This window comes from Triticum dicoccoides, chromosome 6B, assembly GCF_002162155.2.
Source record: "Triticum dicoccoides isolate Atlit2015 ecotype Zavitan chromosome 6B, WEW_v2.0, whole genome shotgun sequence".
Classification (NCBI taxonomy): Eukaryota; Viridiplantae; Streptophyta; class Magnoliopsida; order Poales; family Poaceae; genus Triticum; species Triticum dicoccoides.
Genome location: NC_041391.1, coordinates 142982534 through 142999262, shown reverse-complemented (window position 1 = coordinate 142999262; position 16729 = coordinate 142982534). Strand labels below are relative to the sequence as shown.

The following is a 16729-nucleotide window of genomic DNA, read 5'->3' as shown; positions in this document are numbered from 1 at the left end:
ATGGCCGAACGTTTCCCAGGCGACGGTGCAGCGGCGAACGGCTTCGGCCGCCGCCATCTCCATGAAGACGAGGCTCGCCTCCTTTACGAGGCCGAGTACCCGGTCCCGCCGGACATGCGGGTGCCCGGGGCGTGGAGGATCAGCGCGGGCGGCGTGCCGGTGCCCCCGGTACCCTCCGGCACGGTGCGGCGTGCGGAGATCGCTCGCATCCGCTCGAACCTGCCGCGTGCGGCGAGGGAGGCGCCACGGTACGCCCCCGACAGCCCGCTGTGGGAGCCGTACTTCCGCCGCCGTCACGCCCAGCAGCTCGAGGCCACCAACGGCGTCGTGCCCTCCGGCAGGCAAAACTCCGCCTACCGGCGTCGATGGTGGTGTTGGAAATATGCCCTAGAGGCAATAATAAATTAGTTATTATTATATTTCCTTGTTCATGATAATCGTTTATTATCCATGCTATAATTGTATTGATAGGAAACTCAGATACATGTGTGGGTACATAGACAACACCATGTCCCTAGTAAGCCTCTAGTTGACTAGCTCGTTGTGATCAACAGATAGTCATGGTTTCCTGGCTATGGACATTGGATGTCGTTGATAACGGGATCACATCATTAGGAGAATGATGTGATGGACAAGACCCAATCCTAAGCCTAGCACAAAGATCGTAGTTCGTATGCTAAAGCTTTTCTAATGTCAAGTATCATTTTCTTAGACCATGAGATTGTGCAACTCCCGGATACCGTAGGAATGCTTTGGGTGTACCAAACGTCACAACGTAACTGGGTGGCTATAAAGGTGCATTACAGGTATCTCCGAAAGTGTCTGTTGGGTTGGCACGAATCGAGACTGGGATTTGTCACTCCGTGTAAACGGAGAGGTATCTCTGGGCCCACTCGGTAGGACATCATCATAATGTGCACAATGTGACCAAGGGGTTGATCACGGGATGATGTGTTACGGAACGAGTAAAGAGACTTGCCGGTAACGAGATTGAACAAGGTATCGGTATACCGACGATCGAATCTCGGGCAAGTACAATACCGTTAGACAAAGGGAATTGTATACGGGATCGATTGAGTCCTTGACATCGTGGTTCATCCGATGAGATCATCGTGGAACATGTGGGGGCCAACATGGGTATCCAGATCCCGCTGTTGGTTATTGACCGGAGAACGTCTCGGTCATGTCTACATGTCTCCCGAACCCATAGGGTCTACACACTTAAGGTTCGATGACGCTAGGGTTATAAAGGAAGTTTGTATGTGATTACCGAATGTTGTTCGGAGTCCCGGATGAGATCCCGGACGTCATGAGGAGTTCCGGAATGGTCCGGAGGTAAAGATTTATATATGGGAAGTCCTGTTTTGATCGCCGGAAAAGTTTCGCACTTTATCGGTATTGTACCGGGAGTGCCGAAAGGGGTCCGGGGGTCCACCGGGGGGGTCCACCTGCCCCGGGGGGCCACATGGGCTGTAGGGGGTGCGCCTTGGCCTATATGGGCCAAGGGCACCAGCCCCAAGAGGCCCATGCGCCAAGGAAACTTGGGGAGGGAAGAGTCCTCAAGGGGGAAGGCACCTCCGAGGTGCCTTGGGGAGGATGGACTCCTCCCCCCCTCTTGGCCGCACCCCTTCCTTGGAGGAAGGGGCAAGGCTGCGCCTCCCCCCTCTCCCTTGCCCCTATATATAGTGGAGGGGAGGGAGGGCATCCATACCAGAGTCCCTGGCGCCTCCCTCCCTCCCGTGACACCTCCTCCTCTCCCGCAGGTGCTTGGCGAAGCCCTGCAGGATTGCCACGCTCCTTCACCACCACCACGCCGTTGTGCTGCTGCTGGATGGAGTCTTCCTCAACCTCTCCCTCTCTCCTTGCTGGATCAAGGCATGGGAGACGTCACCGGGCTGTACGTGTGTTGAACGCGGAGGTGCCGTCCGTTCGGCACTAGGATCTCCGGTGATTTGGATCACAACGAGTACGACTCCTTCAACCCCGTTCTCTTGAACGCTTCCGCTTAGCGATCTACAAGGGTATGTAGATGCACTCTCCTTCCCCTCGTTGCTGGTTTCTCCATAGATAGATCTTGGTGACACGTAGGAAAATTTTGAATTTATGCTACGTTCCCCAACAGGTGGGGCGTGCCAGGGCGCACGCTGGACGCCGTCCTCGAGTACATCGAGGGCGGCAACACGCCGCGCCTCGACTACCCCGCTCCCCCTTCCTTTTCACGCCGCCGGGGAAGCTCCTGGACCCCGAGGCGCATGGAGACCGGGGGGTCCTCCTCTTCGTCCGGCGGCTCGCCCTGCCTCCGCCCCGTCAAGCCGGAGCCCCAGGACACGCCTGTGGCCGCACGCACCCGCAGTGCCGGCGTCCGTATCGGCGCCCCCGCCTCGCCACCGACCGGCCGTTTTGTCCTCGTCGAGCCCAAGTCGGAGCCCGGCCTCGTCGAGCCCAAGCCGGAGCCCGGCCTCCCCACGGAGTACGAGGAGATAGCCCGGCGCGGCTTCTCCGACGAGGACGCCATGCAGTGGGCGCGGGACGACTACCTCCGCGAGGAGACGGTCCGGCAGTGCCGGGCCCTGGAGGAGATCGCCGCCCGCAAGCGTGGGCGCGAGGACGAGCACGGCGTCGTGATCCTCGACAGCGACGACGACGACGCCCCCGGACCTTCCAACCCGCCGCGCCAACCGGGGGAGGGGTGCAGCAGGGACGGCGAAGGTTTAGGCGGGGGCGGCAGCGGCGGCGACGACGACGACGGCGGCGACTACACGCGGTTCTACAGCCTCCTCGGCATGTAGCCGCGTGGGCGGGCGGCGAGGCGGGCGGCGAGGCGGGCGGCGAGGGAGACGTCGGGAGTAGCCCGCGGTTTTTTTTTTGTAAAATATGTTTAAGTTTGAACGAACTCGCCGAAGTTTGCAATGAATTTGCGCCGTGTTTGTGCCGTGTTTAAATTTTTTAAAATACCGTGGGCGCCGCGACTGGGGGGCATCACGCCCCCTGTGCGCGGTTTAGCGCCGGTGCGCCATCAGGGGGCGATTTTTTGCCCCTCCTGGGGGGCCAACGGCTGGAGATGCCCTGACTCCAACTTTTGCTTGGCACATGACGATTGTTCAATCGGTTTTATAAAAAATTGTCTTCGACCTGCCTTTGACGTACATGCAAAGTATATGCAGTGACCCGTGCGTTGCAACGGGGAAATAATTGATTTTGTTTCTAGCTGATAAGCATAACTCAAAGCTCTCAATAGGTCCATGTCATATATTTGAACACATCACCTAATCACAACGTATCCGAATGTGGGCAATCCCATGACACTGAGCTTGCCCCACATGTCGTACATGTCATTGCACCCCTGCAAGGGAATATTTCAAAACATTAAAACACTAATATTATTGAAATGGGCGTGATGGTTGTCCTGCAAGATTCACTCTGTGCATCTGGTCCATACGCCTTCCCTCATTTCCTACCCGTTTCTTCACAACACCCGTGATTTACTTATCAAATCAGGATTGGTCGGATCGAGGAACCGGGTCACAACACATTGCCGGGGATGAAAGGCACACTGAGAGCAGAGTTGGTCAGTGGGAGGGTAGTACGTAGAAGCCGGAAGGGGCATGGCAGGATTAGGAGTTTGGTCATTCCTTCAGATGTTGCAATTGTTATCAATTATGGTAATTTCATATACTTGCATCTGGCACCCCTCCTGGCAAGCTAGGTATGGGCGTAGCCTGCTAACGAACACAACACATAGATGCAATATCGTAGCTAAACAAAATCTATGATTGAAAGTATGTCCTTGTGTTTAAATTTCAGATAGATCACGTACTCCCTCCGTAAAGAAATATAAGAGCGTTCAGATCACTAAAATAGTGATCTAAACGGAAAATGGCGTTTTGGAAGCCGAGCTCCATGGAGCCCTTTATGTTTGAAAAATTCAAATTCAAACTTTAATGTTTCAAAAAATCTGAAAAAAATATGCGTGTACGTAAAGATGTAACCCACATGTGTGTAAAAATTCATGATGAAATAACTTGAGTTGCGACCTGTATAAAAAAGACAAATTCATGGCCTGAGAGGATGAATAGTATCATGTGTTAAACAACCCCATATTTGTTTATTTTGCACAGCCCTCATTTCAACTATTTTGCCCTAAAAATTTACACACATGTGTGTTATGCCTTCATGTATATCTGTGTTTTTTTTCAGAATTTTTTGAAACGTAAAAATATGAATTTTGATGAAATTTGAAATTTGAAATTTGAATTTGGAGGCCTCGTTGGAGCTCGGTCACCAAAAGGGATTTCCGATCTGAACGCTCTTATATTTTTTTACAGAGGAAGTATCAATTATATGCCCCTCAGGCCTCCGGTGGCTCGTTTCCCTCACGGAGTCTCGTAGTATACTTCTCAGCCACTCCTTGTCGTATGGTCTGTAGTCCTCTACCTGTGCGTTACTGTATGAAATATTAAAGAGTTATGATTTCCTAAAGTAAGCATCACAGTGAGCTTGGTCCAGTGGTCGACCCATGTGGTCGTTTACTTGGGTGTTACGAGTTTGACTCCCGATTCTCCCGAATAAACCTCACACAGTAATTTTTCCCTTCGCTTTTTGCTTCTCAGCAGCTTGTTGGGCCGGCCCAGTTCGTGTCCGCGCGGGCACCAGCGGTGCGAACCGGCGCCTACAGCGCCAACTAGGAGCTCCCGTACAAGTTAGTACTATTCTAGGGGAGGTCCTATTGAACGCGCTTTGCGTCAAAATGTCGTTGAAACGCACAGGGCGCAACCTAACTGGGCCGGCCCATCGCGCTGTATCGGTGGAAAGAAAAGAAAGAAAAAAGGGGAGAGAAGGAGCGATGGAAACTCAAACCTGCGACCTACAGCTTTGAAGTGCATGCTCCCAGCCACTCCACCTGACTAGCATTGCTTGTAGCAAACCAACGCGCACTTTTAATAACTGGCACAACCATACAACCGGACTTGTCTACTGTATCAAACCAGAATTACACACTGTAGTGAACATCTTAAAAGAAATTGTACATTTCTTCTGAAAGTGTATATTTTGAAAAAGTGCGACCATTTTTTTCATTTCTGAACATATTTTGTACACAGGAACAATTTTTTGCATATGTGCACAAAAAAATTGAAACTGCAGAAAATGTTTTTGAAAAACATGAACCATTATTTGAAGTTGTGAACAAATTATGAAACCCGAACAAATCGTAAACCACGAACAATTTTGAATTTTTGAACAACTATTTGAAAAATGGAACTTTTTATGAAATTACAAAAAAATGAAACCATGAACATTTTTTGAATTTGTGAATTTTTTTTGAAAATGGAACTTTATGAAATATCTAAAAAAATTAAACCACGGACATTTTTTGAAATTCCTTAACATTTTATCAAACACGAACATTTTTTGAATTTTAGACCAATTTTTGCAACCGCAAACAATTTTTGCAATGTCGGAAGTTTTTTTTTTTGAAATAGGAACATTTTCTAAATTTGTGAACTGAACAAATTTTGAAGTAGACGAACATTTTCTAAAATTCTTGTACATTTTTTCAAATTGTGAACATATTTTTAAAGTAGAACATTTTTTAGAAACCTAAAAGGTTTGAATTAAAATAAAATAAAAATATCAACTTGAAAAAGAAAAAAATGAAAAAGAGACAAAGAAGAAAGAAAGAAACAGCAAAAGAAAAAGAAAAGAAGAAAAATAAACAGATTTTTGAGTGTCAGAACGAATTTTCAGAACGTGGGCAATTGAAAAATTCTAGAACAAAATTAAAAACCTGGAACATTTTCTCAAGTTTCCGAACATTTTTTGAAATTGCGGAAAAAATTTGAAAACATTAAAATTATAAAAATTTGTGAACACTTTTTTCTAAATGGATTTCTTTTTAAATTTCCTTAATTTGTGAAAAAAAACTTAAAATGCGAACATTTTTCAAATTTCTGAACATTTGTTGAAAAAAGAAAATACAAGAGAAACAGAAAAGGGAAAAAACCGAAAAAGAAAACACAAGGGAAAAAACAGACAAAAACCGGTTCAGAGAACCTTCTGGGAGGTTCCCAAGATGCATAAAACCAGACAGAACTGCTAGAAGGTTCCTAAAACCGAATCACGTAATTGGGCCGGCCCAGTACATGTGATCCCGCTCGCTCCTGTGTGCGTTTGCTCGGCATTTCTGTTTCAAACAGCAAAAAAGGCACACCAACCAAGTATCGAACCAGCGATCTCCACATTGGGCAAAGCTACGATAACCACTACGCCTACTTCACTGAACTGTCGCATTACATACTTTTCTGGTTTTTGTTCATGACTTCTTTCCTTTTTTTTCTTTTCCCTTTTTCCTTTTTTCCTTTTTTGTTTCTGTTTGTTTATTTTTTTCCTTCTTCCTGGTTTGATGTTTTTGTTTCAAATTCCTGAACTTTTTTCTTGAAAATCGATGAACTTCTTTTCAAATTCAATGAACTTTTTCCTAATTTGATGAACTTTTTTCAAACTCAATGAACTTTTTTCAAACTCTATGAACTTTTTCATATTCGATGAACTTTGTATTAATATTCATTAACTTTTTTTCATATTCAAGGAACTTTTTTTCAAATTCTATGAACTATTTTTCAAGTTCGATGAACGTTTTTGAAAATCCATTCACTTTTTTTTAATTAGTATTAACGTTTTTTCCAAATTGATCAACCTTTTTCTTCAAATTGATGAACTGTTTTCATTTTTGATGAACTGGTTTTGAAAATCGTGAACTTTTTTTCTAATTCGATGAACTTTTTTTAAAACTTGATGATTTTGTTTTCAATTTGGATGAGATTTTCCCAAATTTGATGAAAAATTTAAATTGATGCACTTGTTTCCACTTCTGAACTTTTTCAAATTTCATGAACTTTTTTCATATTAGACAAACTTTTTTTCAAAGTTAATGAACTTTTTTTCAAACTCACAATCTTTTACATATGTTATCTTTTTTTTGAAATTCGTAAACTCTTTTCGAGTTTGCAAATTTTGTCAAAATATATTGAACATTTTTGTGAGTAATGGACTTCTTTTGAATTCATGAAGTTTTTTTGATTACCTGAACATTTTTTAATTTTGGTGAACTTTTTTTTTGCATGTTCGTGAACATCATTTTTGAAATATGTGAACATGTTTTTAAATAATTGAAAAATCTAAACGTTATAGTGGACCACGCAATAAATAGTGCGCCTACCTTTCTATTCTTCAAGGTTTCGCACAGTCATGGCGTGAGTTCGAATCCTGCAGCGTACGCATTTTTTGCGGGGGTTTTCTTTGCGCTGCGCGCTCGTGGGCCGGCCCACCGAGACGCTGCTGCGAGCGCCAGTTGCAGCAACCGGCGCCTGCAGCGCTGTATAGGAGGGGAGCTCCTAACCGGCGCCTTAAGCGCCGGTGCCGGTTCAGGAAGCTGGCGCTCACAGCCGCGCCTGCTGGGCCGGCCCACGAGACGCCTTCTATACCACGAAAAAAAATCCCATCTATACCACAAAAAAACCCCTAAAAAGTGTTGCTCCCGTGAGGAATCAACCACGCGACCTCCGGTACATGTCCCAGTCAACTAACCACTAGTGCAACCAATCGATCATGGATATATTCAGCGTGCATGATTTAAGAATAATCAATGTCACGCTATTTATTGCGCACAGATTTTGGGAAACATAATTTTTTCGGGACGAAATTTGAAAAAATTCACAGATTTCAAAATAAATCACGAATTGAAAAGGTTAACGAACTAAAAAAATCATTGATTTTAAAAAAGTTCATCAATTTTGACAAATAGTTCATCAATATCAAAATTTTTTGTTTGAATTTACAAGAAAGTTCAATGAATTTGAAAAATGGTCATCGAATATGAAAAAAAGTTCGTCAAAGTTGGAAAAAGTTCATCAAATTTGGGAAAAAAAATCATCGAATTTGAAAAAGGTTCATCGAAATCTAGAAAAAGTTCATTGAAATTGAAAAAAGTTCATGGAATTTTAAAAAATGTATTTTTCGTTTTTTGTTCATGATTTCAAAATGTGTTCATAGTTTTTCAAATTTATTCACTTTTTAAAATTTTGTTCACAATTTTAAATTGTTCACTGTACATAAAAATATGTTCAATGGGTATTTAAATGGTTTTTCAGCACATATCATAAAATTGTTCAATGTGTAGTTAAAAATTGTTCAGATTATATTACAAAAATGTTCAATGTATAAAAGTTGTTCATCTTATATCAAAAGAATGTATAAATATGTTTTAAATTATTTCAATGTATATCACAAAAATGTTTGCTGTGTAGTTAAAAATTGTTCATCGTACACCAAAAAAATGTTCAATGTATATTTGAAAATTGCTCATCGTATATAATTTTTTGTTCAGGTTTTCAATAATTGTTCACGTTTTAAAAAAATATGGAATTTGAAAATTTTCATCGAATTTAAAAAAAATCATCAATTTGATAAAGGTTGATCAAATTTGAATAAAAAAATTGCACATTTACGAAAAAAAATAAAAAGGAATAAAGAAAAGAAAAATGAAAAAAGAGCAGGAAAAGGAGAAAAAATCTCGCGACCTGGAAAAACAGTAAAAGAGGCAAAAGAGGTTTGCAAACAGCAAGTGGTTCTTTGCCTAGTGGTAACTGCGCTGATGTCTAAACGGAACATCCCAAGTTCGAGCCACCGCCCTCACGCTTTTTTGATTGATGCAGTTTTAACAGAAAAAGAAGAAATGGGCCGGCCCAGCCTGGCGCGGGGGGTATGCGCCCGTTTGCGTGCAGCGAAGAAACGGGCGCAACGGGGGCAGGTACAAATTTGTTAATACTCACTGCAACTCTTAGTTTACTCTTAGTTTCGTTTAGTCCCACCTCGCCGGCACACGTGGTGGAGTTGGCCCAAGAAGCCATAAAAGGAGAGGGAGGACAAAGTTTCAAATCATATCTTTCTCGACCTTTTGGCTAAGATCAAGTGCAGTATCTGTTTGATATGTGGGCTAAGTGTCAGGGAGGGTCCATCAGAATAGCTTGCTATTAGGGCCCTCAAGTGTCGTCCGGGCGTTGCACCCTATAACCAAATAAAACCCAAGAATTCTCCTTTGCTGGAAAAATAATTTGCTTGAAACAGTGCTTCCAGCCTGAGATCAAAGGCAATGCAGCATAGTAAATGGCTTAGTGAGTACAATAGATGCATTCTATGCTGATGGTGAGGACATGTTTGGCAGTTTTCTATGTCAATCAGAGCGAGCAGTTCACACCAAGTTGGTACTCTGCCGTCACCGGCGATAGCTCTCCGCAGTCGTCCGCTATGTGCGCCTCTTCCGTGGCGGTGGCGCCCATTAGGTCCTGCACCACCTCCGCCATCGCCGGCCGGAACTCAGCCTCCCGCTGCACGTAGGCAAACTCCATTACGACGACAACGCAGCAGCCCAAGAAAACGAGAAACCAAAGTAAGGACGAGCTTTAGTTACCTGCACGCATCTGCTGATGATGTCCGCGAACCGTGATAGGGACCTGACCGGCACCGGCGTGCCCCGGAGGCGTGGGTCGGCCATCCTGCGCAGAGCGCTCAGATCGTGCAGCCGCGCGCCAGCCCACGGCACCAGGAGCCTCTCCCCTCGCGGCCGCACATTGTCGTAGGGCCTGCGCCCCGTCAGGAGCTGCAGCATCACCACACCGAAGCAGTACACGTCGCGGCCTGTGGCCGCCTCCGTCGTTGCGGCTTCTTCCGGCGGGCCGACGTAGCTCAGTGCGTCGTCTTGCCAGTCCGTAGTAGTTCCTGACGCTGACGGTGGCGCGAACGGGGCGAGGCCGCACCCGGACACGCGCACCCGCGCCTCGCCGTCGACAAGGACATGCTCCGGCCTGAAATGTCCGTGGACCCTGAAATGTCCGTGGACAACGGCGACATGTCCCTCCTGGCCGCCGCCACCGTCATGGAGGTATTCGAGAGCCTTGGCGGCCTCGAGGGCCACGGCGATCCGAGCTTCCCACAGGAACTTGTTGCCGGGATCGGCAGTGTCGCTGCTGCCGCGGTGGATCATGTCGTCCAATGTGTGTTCGCTGAAATATTTGTACACGAGCAGCCTCTGTCCGTGCTCCACGCAGCAACCCACAAGCTCTTCTATGTTGGGGTGTCGAAGGTCGGCGATGGTCCGAACATTCTCCAGAAACACGTCAGCCGCCATTTTCGTAGCCGTGTCGCGAAGCTTCAGCACCGCAAACTAGAAGAAATGTGATCATGGGAAGATGATGTCAATAACACCACAAAGTTTCCAACAGGAAAAAGAGATGGTACTCTGCTACTATAAAGAAACTGAATATGATACAATTAGGAATGAAAGTTCTACATACAGTTCAATTTACCTTGCATTCTGGGCGCTCTGCAAGATAGATATTGCCGAACCGAGTTTCTCGCAGAAAATTCTCAGCGCTGAAGCTGTTGGTGCACTGTTGCAGATATGCAACAGTGAAGAACTTGAAGGAAACCGTCGAGGGTTTGCCTTCTTCTGACCCCCGCTGAACATTCTTATCTGAAACAATGCTTGGCATGCTGTAGTTCTTGAGAGGTGTATGTGCCGATAAACCCGACACCTTTGTGCAATCTCTCAGAGTGCTCCCCACAATGTCATTTGCAGCGACTTCAATGATCAAAACAACAATGGACATTGATATCAGAATATGTAGGTTCTTAATTTTCAGGATAAAATTTCAGCATTGTTTTTCATGTACCTGTACTGTGTTGTTTGTCAGGGTTGGCAGTTGCACCTAGCTTAGGAGGCTTCCTTGTCCAGATTGCCACGCTCCTCACAATTGCGCTCAGGTGCCCTTCCCGAGTGGACATCTCCTGCCGCCTTCTCAAGGTTGCGAACACGATTACAACGACAGCAATGGTCAATAAACTGGCAGCGAGAATGCTGAATCCGGCAGCCTTTGCCGGAAACACCTTGTTGGCGTGCCTCCGAGGAGCCCCACCGTGTGTAGTGTCCTGTGGAGTAACTGCTGGAATTACAGTAATGTGAGGATGTGCAGCTGGAGAAGGAGACGACGTCGCCGGAGTCGGAGAGGAACCAGGGATCGGAATGGTGAAATGGTTGCCATTTCTTCTGCAGAAAATTCAGGCAAGATTATTGATTTGTTAGGCAGGCAGCAGTTAGCCAAGCTCTTTTGGTTCTTGAATCTCGATAAGAGAGGATGGAGTTCTTACAGAAATTTTGGGATGTTCAGCATCTTCTCTGGGATTGATCCTGCGAACTGATTGTTCTCCACATTCCTGTAAACGGTCACATAATCAAGATTCAGGAATGGGCATGCGGGAAATGCAGTCAGACCTTTGTTTCATGGAAATGTTTTTTCCCTCTCAACAACATGCAGGATTTTGCACGTTATCTCGTCAAGGAGTAGAGTGATCATCATATTTCACAGTATGAGCTAAGGAGGTATCTGTGTAAATAGGTAAAGCAATTACAGGTCTTTCAGGGGAAGATCACGCAGCACATCGAGTGTCCCGGTTAGCCTGTTGTTCTGCACATGCCTGCAGCACATTGCAAATTCAGAAAAACAATGCATTTAACCACAAACTACCAGGAAAAGAGTATCACTGCATAGTACTCCCTCCGTTCGGAATTACTTGTCTCGGAAATGAATGTATCTAGAACTAAAATACGTCTAGATACATCCATTTCCACGACAAGTAATTCCGAACGGAGGGAGTACTAATTAGGAAGCATAATACTCAGCTACCCACAGTGCTGAAAGGGATTTGAGCATTGCCATTGACTCCGGCAGCTCACCGCCGAGGTTGTTTGATGACAGGTCCCTGCATGAACACAATCCAAAAACAATGTCAATAAATAAACTGAAGTGGTAGTGGACAGAAAGTAGAACTGAAATATGATGTAAATTCACAAACAATCTTGTAATAGCAGTGAGCTTTCCGAGTGCCTCGCTCAGCTTCCCTTCTAGACCCGCGCCTTTGAGTACTCTGTCAGTTTCAACAAAAAGCTTTTCTGTGATTGGCTAGTGCATGAAGCTCGGCATGGTACAAGAGATTCTAAAAGAACAGCTAACATTTCGGTTATGTTGGGGCCGAGGCACTGCACCCCTTGCCATGCCTCCTCGCAAGGGTCTCCTCCCGAGGCAGCCCAGCCACGGAGGTCCGGCGAGCCCAGTGACGCGTACAGCTCGTTCACAGCATCAACTGCACCAGCAAAATAAGAGGAAAAAATGACTTAGCATACATGCATTGCACTGCAAGACTCAGAAAAGTTTTGCAGATTCTTCTCACCGTCTTGCTGGTTGGTGTAGGAAGGGGCAAAGAACGGCATGGGGAACGGGAACACCAGCGAATGCGAATGCTCGAGCAAGCAGAAGGCGAGCCACAGGAGCATCCACATCTGCACTCTTCCTTGCATTGGCTCCATGGATGGATCTTGATTCAAGGTGCAACACTGGCGGCAACGACAAGCAAGAAGATGATAATTAGCAGCCAGAGCCAGGCAAGCATATATACATAGAAGAGTGGCTGTGGGATGGATTTTCTTAAGCACCAGCATGCAGTATAGTATTATATGATGAGTTTCTGGTCACCTACCTGTTGACTCACTCGGTGGTTGGCAACTTGTGCCAATGGGTCACTCCTTTTCGTGCGTTTCTTGTGACATGCTCTGCAAGTTATCCCTTGCAAACGAAATCAGACAAGCATGATTGGGGAGAAGTTCTAGTGCTGCCCAGCCTTATAGAAAAGTGTTCTCAATCAAAGACATGCCCAACTGGATAAGAGGTGGAGTATTTGCAGTCAATAAACATGACAGCAACCATTAAAAAGCATGTCCTGCATAAACACTACAACAATGGGCATATGTGTGGGATCAACCAGGAAATGTAAGGTGTCTCGCTTACAAGATGAGGATATCTGAATGTTATAGGATGAAGCAAGAAGCATGTTTTTCTTTTTTGCAGAAGCCTCAAAAATCAAAATGCGACTTGAACATGATCACTGTTGCTTTCCTGACTCTGAAAAGGCACCAAACAAAACACTCGGACACTGAAAACAGCATGGGCAACAATAACCTGTAACTAATCATCAGATCTTAAAAGCAAGATGATGCATGAGCATGCTGAGCAGAGCATGATGTGGCTGCAAACATGACCAGGTTAATGACTGAACAAGGATAAACAGACAATGTCATGCTTCCAACACAAAAGTACAGTACAACTCTCATTGGAGATAGAGTTCAACAAATTCAGCTTGTTTACAACATGTCTTTGCTTAAAAAAGCCTAATACAACCATAGAAAGTACATGATGGCTAATTCTTAATGAATAATACCAAGGCTTGAGTGCTATATCTAGTGAGCATATTTCTCAGCACCATCATGTCCATCCTCCATTTCATCAAAGGCATCAGATACATGGCCCAAGTACAAGAACCCCTGAAACAAAGCGAGTTGATCCCTGCAGATATATTCAGTTAAAAGTTAAAACTCATAATAGGCAAGTCACCCAAATGCAACAGAAATATGCTTCCATAGTTTCACAGTAATGCCTTTCAAGTGAAATTGAAAAAATAGTAATTTCCAAAAAAAATATTGAAAAAACAGTACAGTTTAAAACTAAATGCATAAGCTGCTGGTTCATGCTTTCAAATGTTCCATAGCCATCATATATTCTTATTTCAGTTAGGAAGCAGTATACAACAATAGTAGCAGGAACATAAGATGTGAATGGTAAATTAAAGCCTTTCCAAAAATGTGAATGGCCCTCAAACATTAACTGATGAGCATAATACGCAAATTTGGTGCGATAGAGATGCCTTTCCTCCTATGAAATGAATTTGTTTTCTTTAACTGGCAGGTTGCATGACAACTATCGAACATGACAAAAATAAATCATGACCACCTTTCATGGCTAGATAGGTTCTCAAAATAGCATGAAACAATAACTCTCAGCATGCATAATTAGGACAGTGAAGCACGCCAAAAATTAAAAAACATGGTTAACGGGGGAAGTTCCCTCCCTTAACTACATGTTGTTTTTCTCTAATAGAGATCGACGAGGGAGCTCGTCGTTTCAAAACAAAAACAAAAAACAAAATCTGTATGCTGTTTAGGTAGAAGTGAGGCATCCTGCGGAGGCCACGACTCGAGCACGGATGCGTGAGCTCTCATTGGCATATGCTCTAACCAATTTGGCCACTGCTCTGTTCTTAAAACTAGACCAATAGGGATTAGCCCCTGTGGCAAATTAATTAAGAAGAAACAACCCATTCACACCATGCGGAGCCTAGGCTCGAACGCGGGTGGCGGGCTGCGCACGCAGACGGACGCGCGCCACTGGCCAACTGGCCAACACACGGTTCCCAAAGCACGCCAAATATAAACAAAATAAACTTACCACTTCATCATATACTCGGTTTTGACAACGACAGGGGGAAGCCAAAGTAGCAGTGAACATCTTCTTTATGGAAGAATTGCCTCCTGCTCCTACAAACCTTAGTAAGTTCAGAAGTCTTGACATCCAATGCAAAATAATCTACATTCCACTCAGTCGTCAACAAGCTCATAGGGACGCTTTCAACAAAGTCCAGCTGATCTTCTGTAGTGGCTCCAAGGAATAAGAATCCCTCAGCTGCACCCACAGTGAAATAGTCATACTTGCCGGGCAACGGTATAATATTCTCCAGCTGCCATTCCTTGGAAGACTGGCCATTATTTTGCTGAGTGGTATGATAGAGATCAAAAGAGCCATTTGGAGTGTGATCACCAACGAGAGAAAACATCTCAAGGGCTCCTTCTCTACCCACAACAATGCGAGGCAGACTTCTACTCTGGCCAGGCCGGAATCGGGATGGCACATAGATGTCGACAACGTCCTCGTGCTGGCCAGGCAGACATCTGAGGTTCATATGGTAGCCAGTACGATCATCGACAGTGCAAAACTCCATTTTCCTTGTGTCCAACACAAGCAGCTTGTCGTTAAAAGTCGATGTTGAGTAGTAGGAGCCGCGCGCACAGTCAAAACAGGACACGCCACGGTAATCGCAACCTCTGAAGTTTCGCCATATCTGTGGCTGGCTGCCCAAAGAGCTCCAGCTGACAGTTGCGGCTATGCACCATTCTCCTGTGACAGAAGAGAATAGAAATGCAACCAGCTTGGTTTCGTAGTTAGCCAAGCATATCACCTTGAACAATGTCTCATCCTCATCCTCGGCAATGGGCATGAGTGAATTGGTTACAGGGCGGCCTTTCTCCTGGAGTGCCAGGTTCCCGGGAACGGGTGGAAGCAGCGCGTAGCCACGAAACAATGGATCGCAGACGGCAAGGTGTCTGAAGGCCTCCCAAATTTGTCCGTCTTCGAGAAGGACACGGCCATCCCGGGCATCGCACGGGACCCACACGTGCCCCTCGCCGTGTTGGGGGACGAAGGAGTAGGTGAAATCGGCAGCGTCGGCGAGGGCACGGGCGAGCGGGGCGGAGGGGTGGGGCGCCTGGGCGGGGTGGAAGCCGCCTTCCTCACCCACGAACCCCAGGAGCGGCGGCGGGTGGCGTTTGCGGTAGCTGCGAAGGAAGGAGCGCTCGGTGATGATGCGGCGGAAGGAGGCGCGGGCGGTGCAGGCGCGCGCGAGCTCCGCCGGGGTGGGCAGGCGGAGGAAAACCTCCTCCAGGAGCTCGTCGCCGAGGTCTGTGAGCAACAACTGAGTCCGGTGTTCGGCGACCGGCGCCGCCGTCGAGGCCATGGAAAGCAGCCAATCGGCCGCCGCTCAGGGGACGGGGTAGTGGGCGGTGCGCTGCGAGCGTGGTTAGGGTTTTCGTCGGAGATAGCAGGGCCGCCGCAGTTTTTTAGGGAGTGTGCTGGAAGCCTGGAACGAGGTGAGTGGGGAATGGAACGGCGGATCGAGGGAAAAAAAGAACCAAACGAATTTCCTAGGGTTCCGGGCGGGAGGGCGTGTGCCTCGTTTGGTTCAACTTTTTTTTTTTTGAGGTTTTTTGGTTCAACATTTTAGGAGTATTTTTTCCCTAAAAAAAGGAGTATCTTATTCCCAAAAATAAGGCCGAAGGAAAATTACCATGTGAGGAGAGGAAAAATCCAGTGCGTGCTGTCTTTTTCGTTCTATCGAACGGCCTCTCGGCGATCTTCTCCGCTTCCTTCCGCCCGGAGTTCATCCATATCACCTTGAAGGTCGTCACACCCTCGTCCTTGCCAATGGGTGCGAGTAAGGGCTTGAATCCTCGTGATTTCTCCTCGACCGCCAGTGCTAGGTCCATAGGTATGGGTGGAAGTAGCACGTAGCGTCGTTACAATGGATCACACACCACGAGGTTTGTGATGATTTCCCCAGATGCGCTGCCCTCGAGGAGGACGCTGTTCGCACACGAACACGTCACCGTGTACCTCCAACGCCAAGGGTGATACACTGCAACTTACGTCGAAGGAGACCCGTCCGGATGCGCGGTACGCAAGCAATCCGACGGGTGCTTTTGAAGACCCGAAACCCCACACGCCCGGGAGGAACCCCGTCAGGGCGCGCAGCGGCTATGGACTGCCCTAGGTCGGCCTGACCGCCCCTAGGGCCTCGAGGTTCGCCGCCCTGCAATGAAGAAGAACGAACGAAGAACGAGGAAGAAGAAGAACTAGGGTTAAGGAGAAAAGATAAAAGATAAAAAGTGGTAGATTGATTGATCGATTGTGTGTTGTTCAATCGGCCGTCACCCCTTAGGTATATAAGAGGCGGC

At 46.4% G+C, this 16729-nt stretch overlaps 2 protein-coding genes and 1 pseudogene across 4 annotated transcripts; 1 reads left to right on the top strand and 2 right to left on the bottom strand.

Moving 5' to 3' along the window:
- Positions 1 to 8869: 8869 nt before the first annotated feature.
- Positions 8870 to 12449, bottom strand: LOC119321826 (protein STRUBBELIG-RECEPTOR FAMILY 1-like). Of its 3 annotated transcripts, XM_037595356.1 has the most exons (10): positions 12283 to 12449; positions 12066 to 12195; positions 11908 to 11979; positions 11743 to 11814; positions 11464 to 11529; positions 11203 to 11268; positions 10728 to 11101; positions 10362 to 10636; positions 9467 to 10219; positions 8873 to 9383 (listed from the first exon to the last, which is right to left on the bottom strand). In XM_037595356.1, exons 1-10 carry the CDS (start codon positions 12416 to 12418, stop codon positions 9234 to 9236), a joined length of 2094 nt encoding a protein of 697 aa, XP_037451253.1. In that variant the 5' UTR covers positions 12419 to 12449; the 3' UTR covers positions 8873 to 9233. The 3 variants fall into 3 exon arrangements, with proteins under 3 accessions (XP_037451252.1, XP_037451251.1, XP_037451253.1); XM_037595355.1 differs by having other exon boundaries at positions 8870 to 9383; positions 10728 to 11098; positions 11743 to 11979; XM_037595354.1 differs by having other exon boundaries at positions 8872 to 9383; positions 11743 to 11979.
- On the top strand, positions 8937 to 9067 carry LOC119326894 (annotated as a pseudogene).
- A 716-nt stretch (positions 12450 to 13165) lies between the features above and the next one.
- On the bottom strand, positions 13166 to 15877 carry LOC119325148. The gene is made up of 2 exons (XM_037598897.1): positions 14391 to 15877; positions 13166 to 13451 (listed from the first exon to the last, which is right to left on the bottom strand). The coding sequence occupies exon 1, from the start codon at positions 15730 to 15732 to the stop codon at positions 14398 to 14400; it is 1335 nt and encodes a 444-aa protein (XP_037454794.1). The 5' UTR covers positions 15733 to 15877; the 3' UTR covers positions 13166 to 13451; positions 14391 to 14397.
- Between the last annotated feature and the right edge of the window lie 852 nt (positions 15878 to 16729).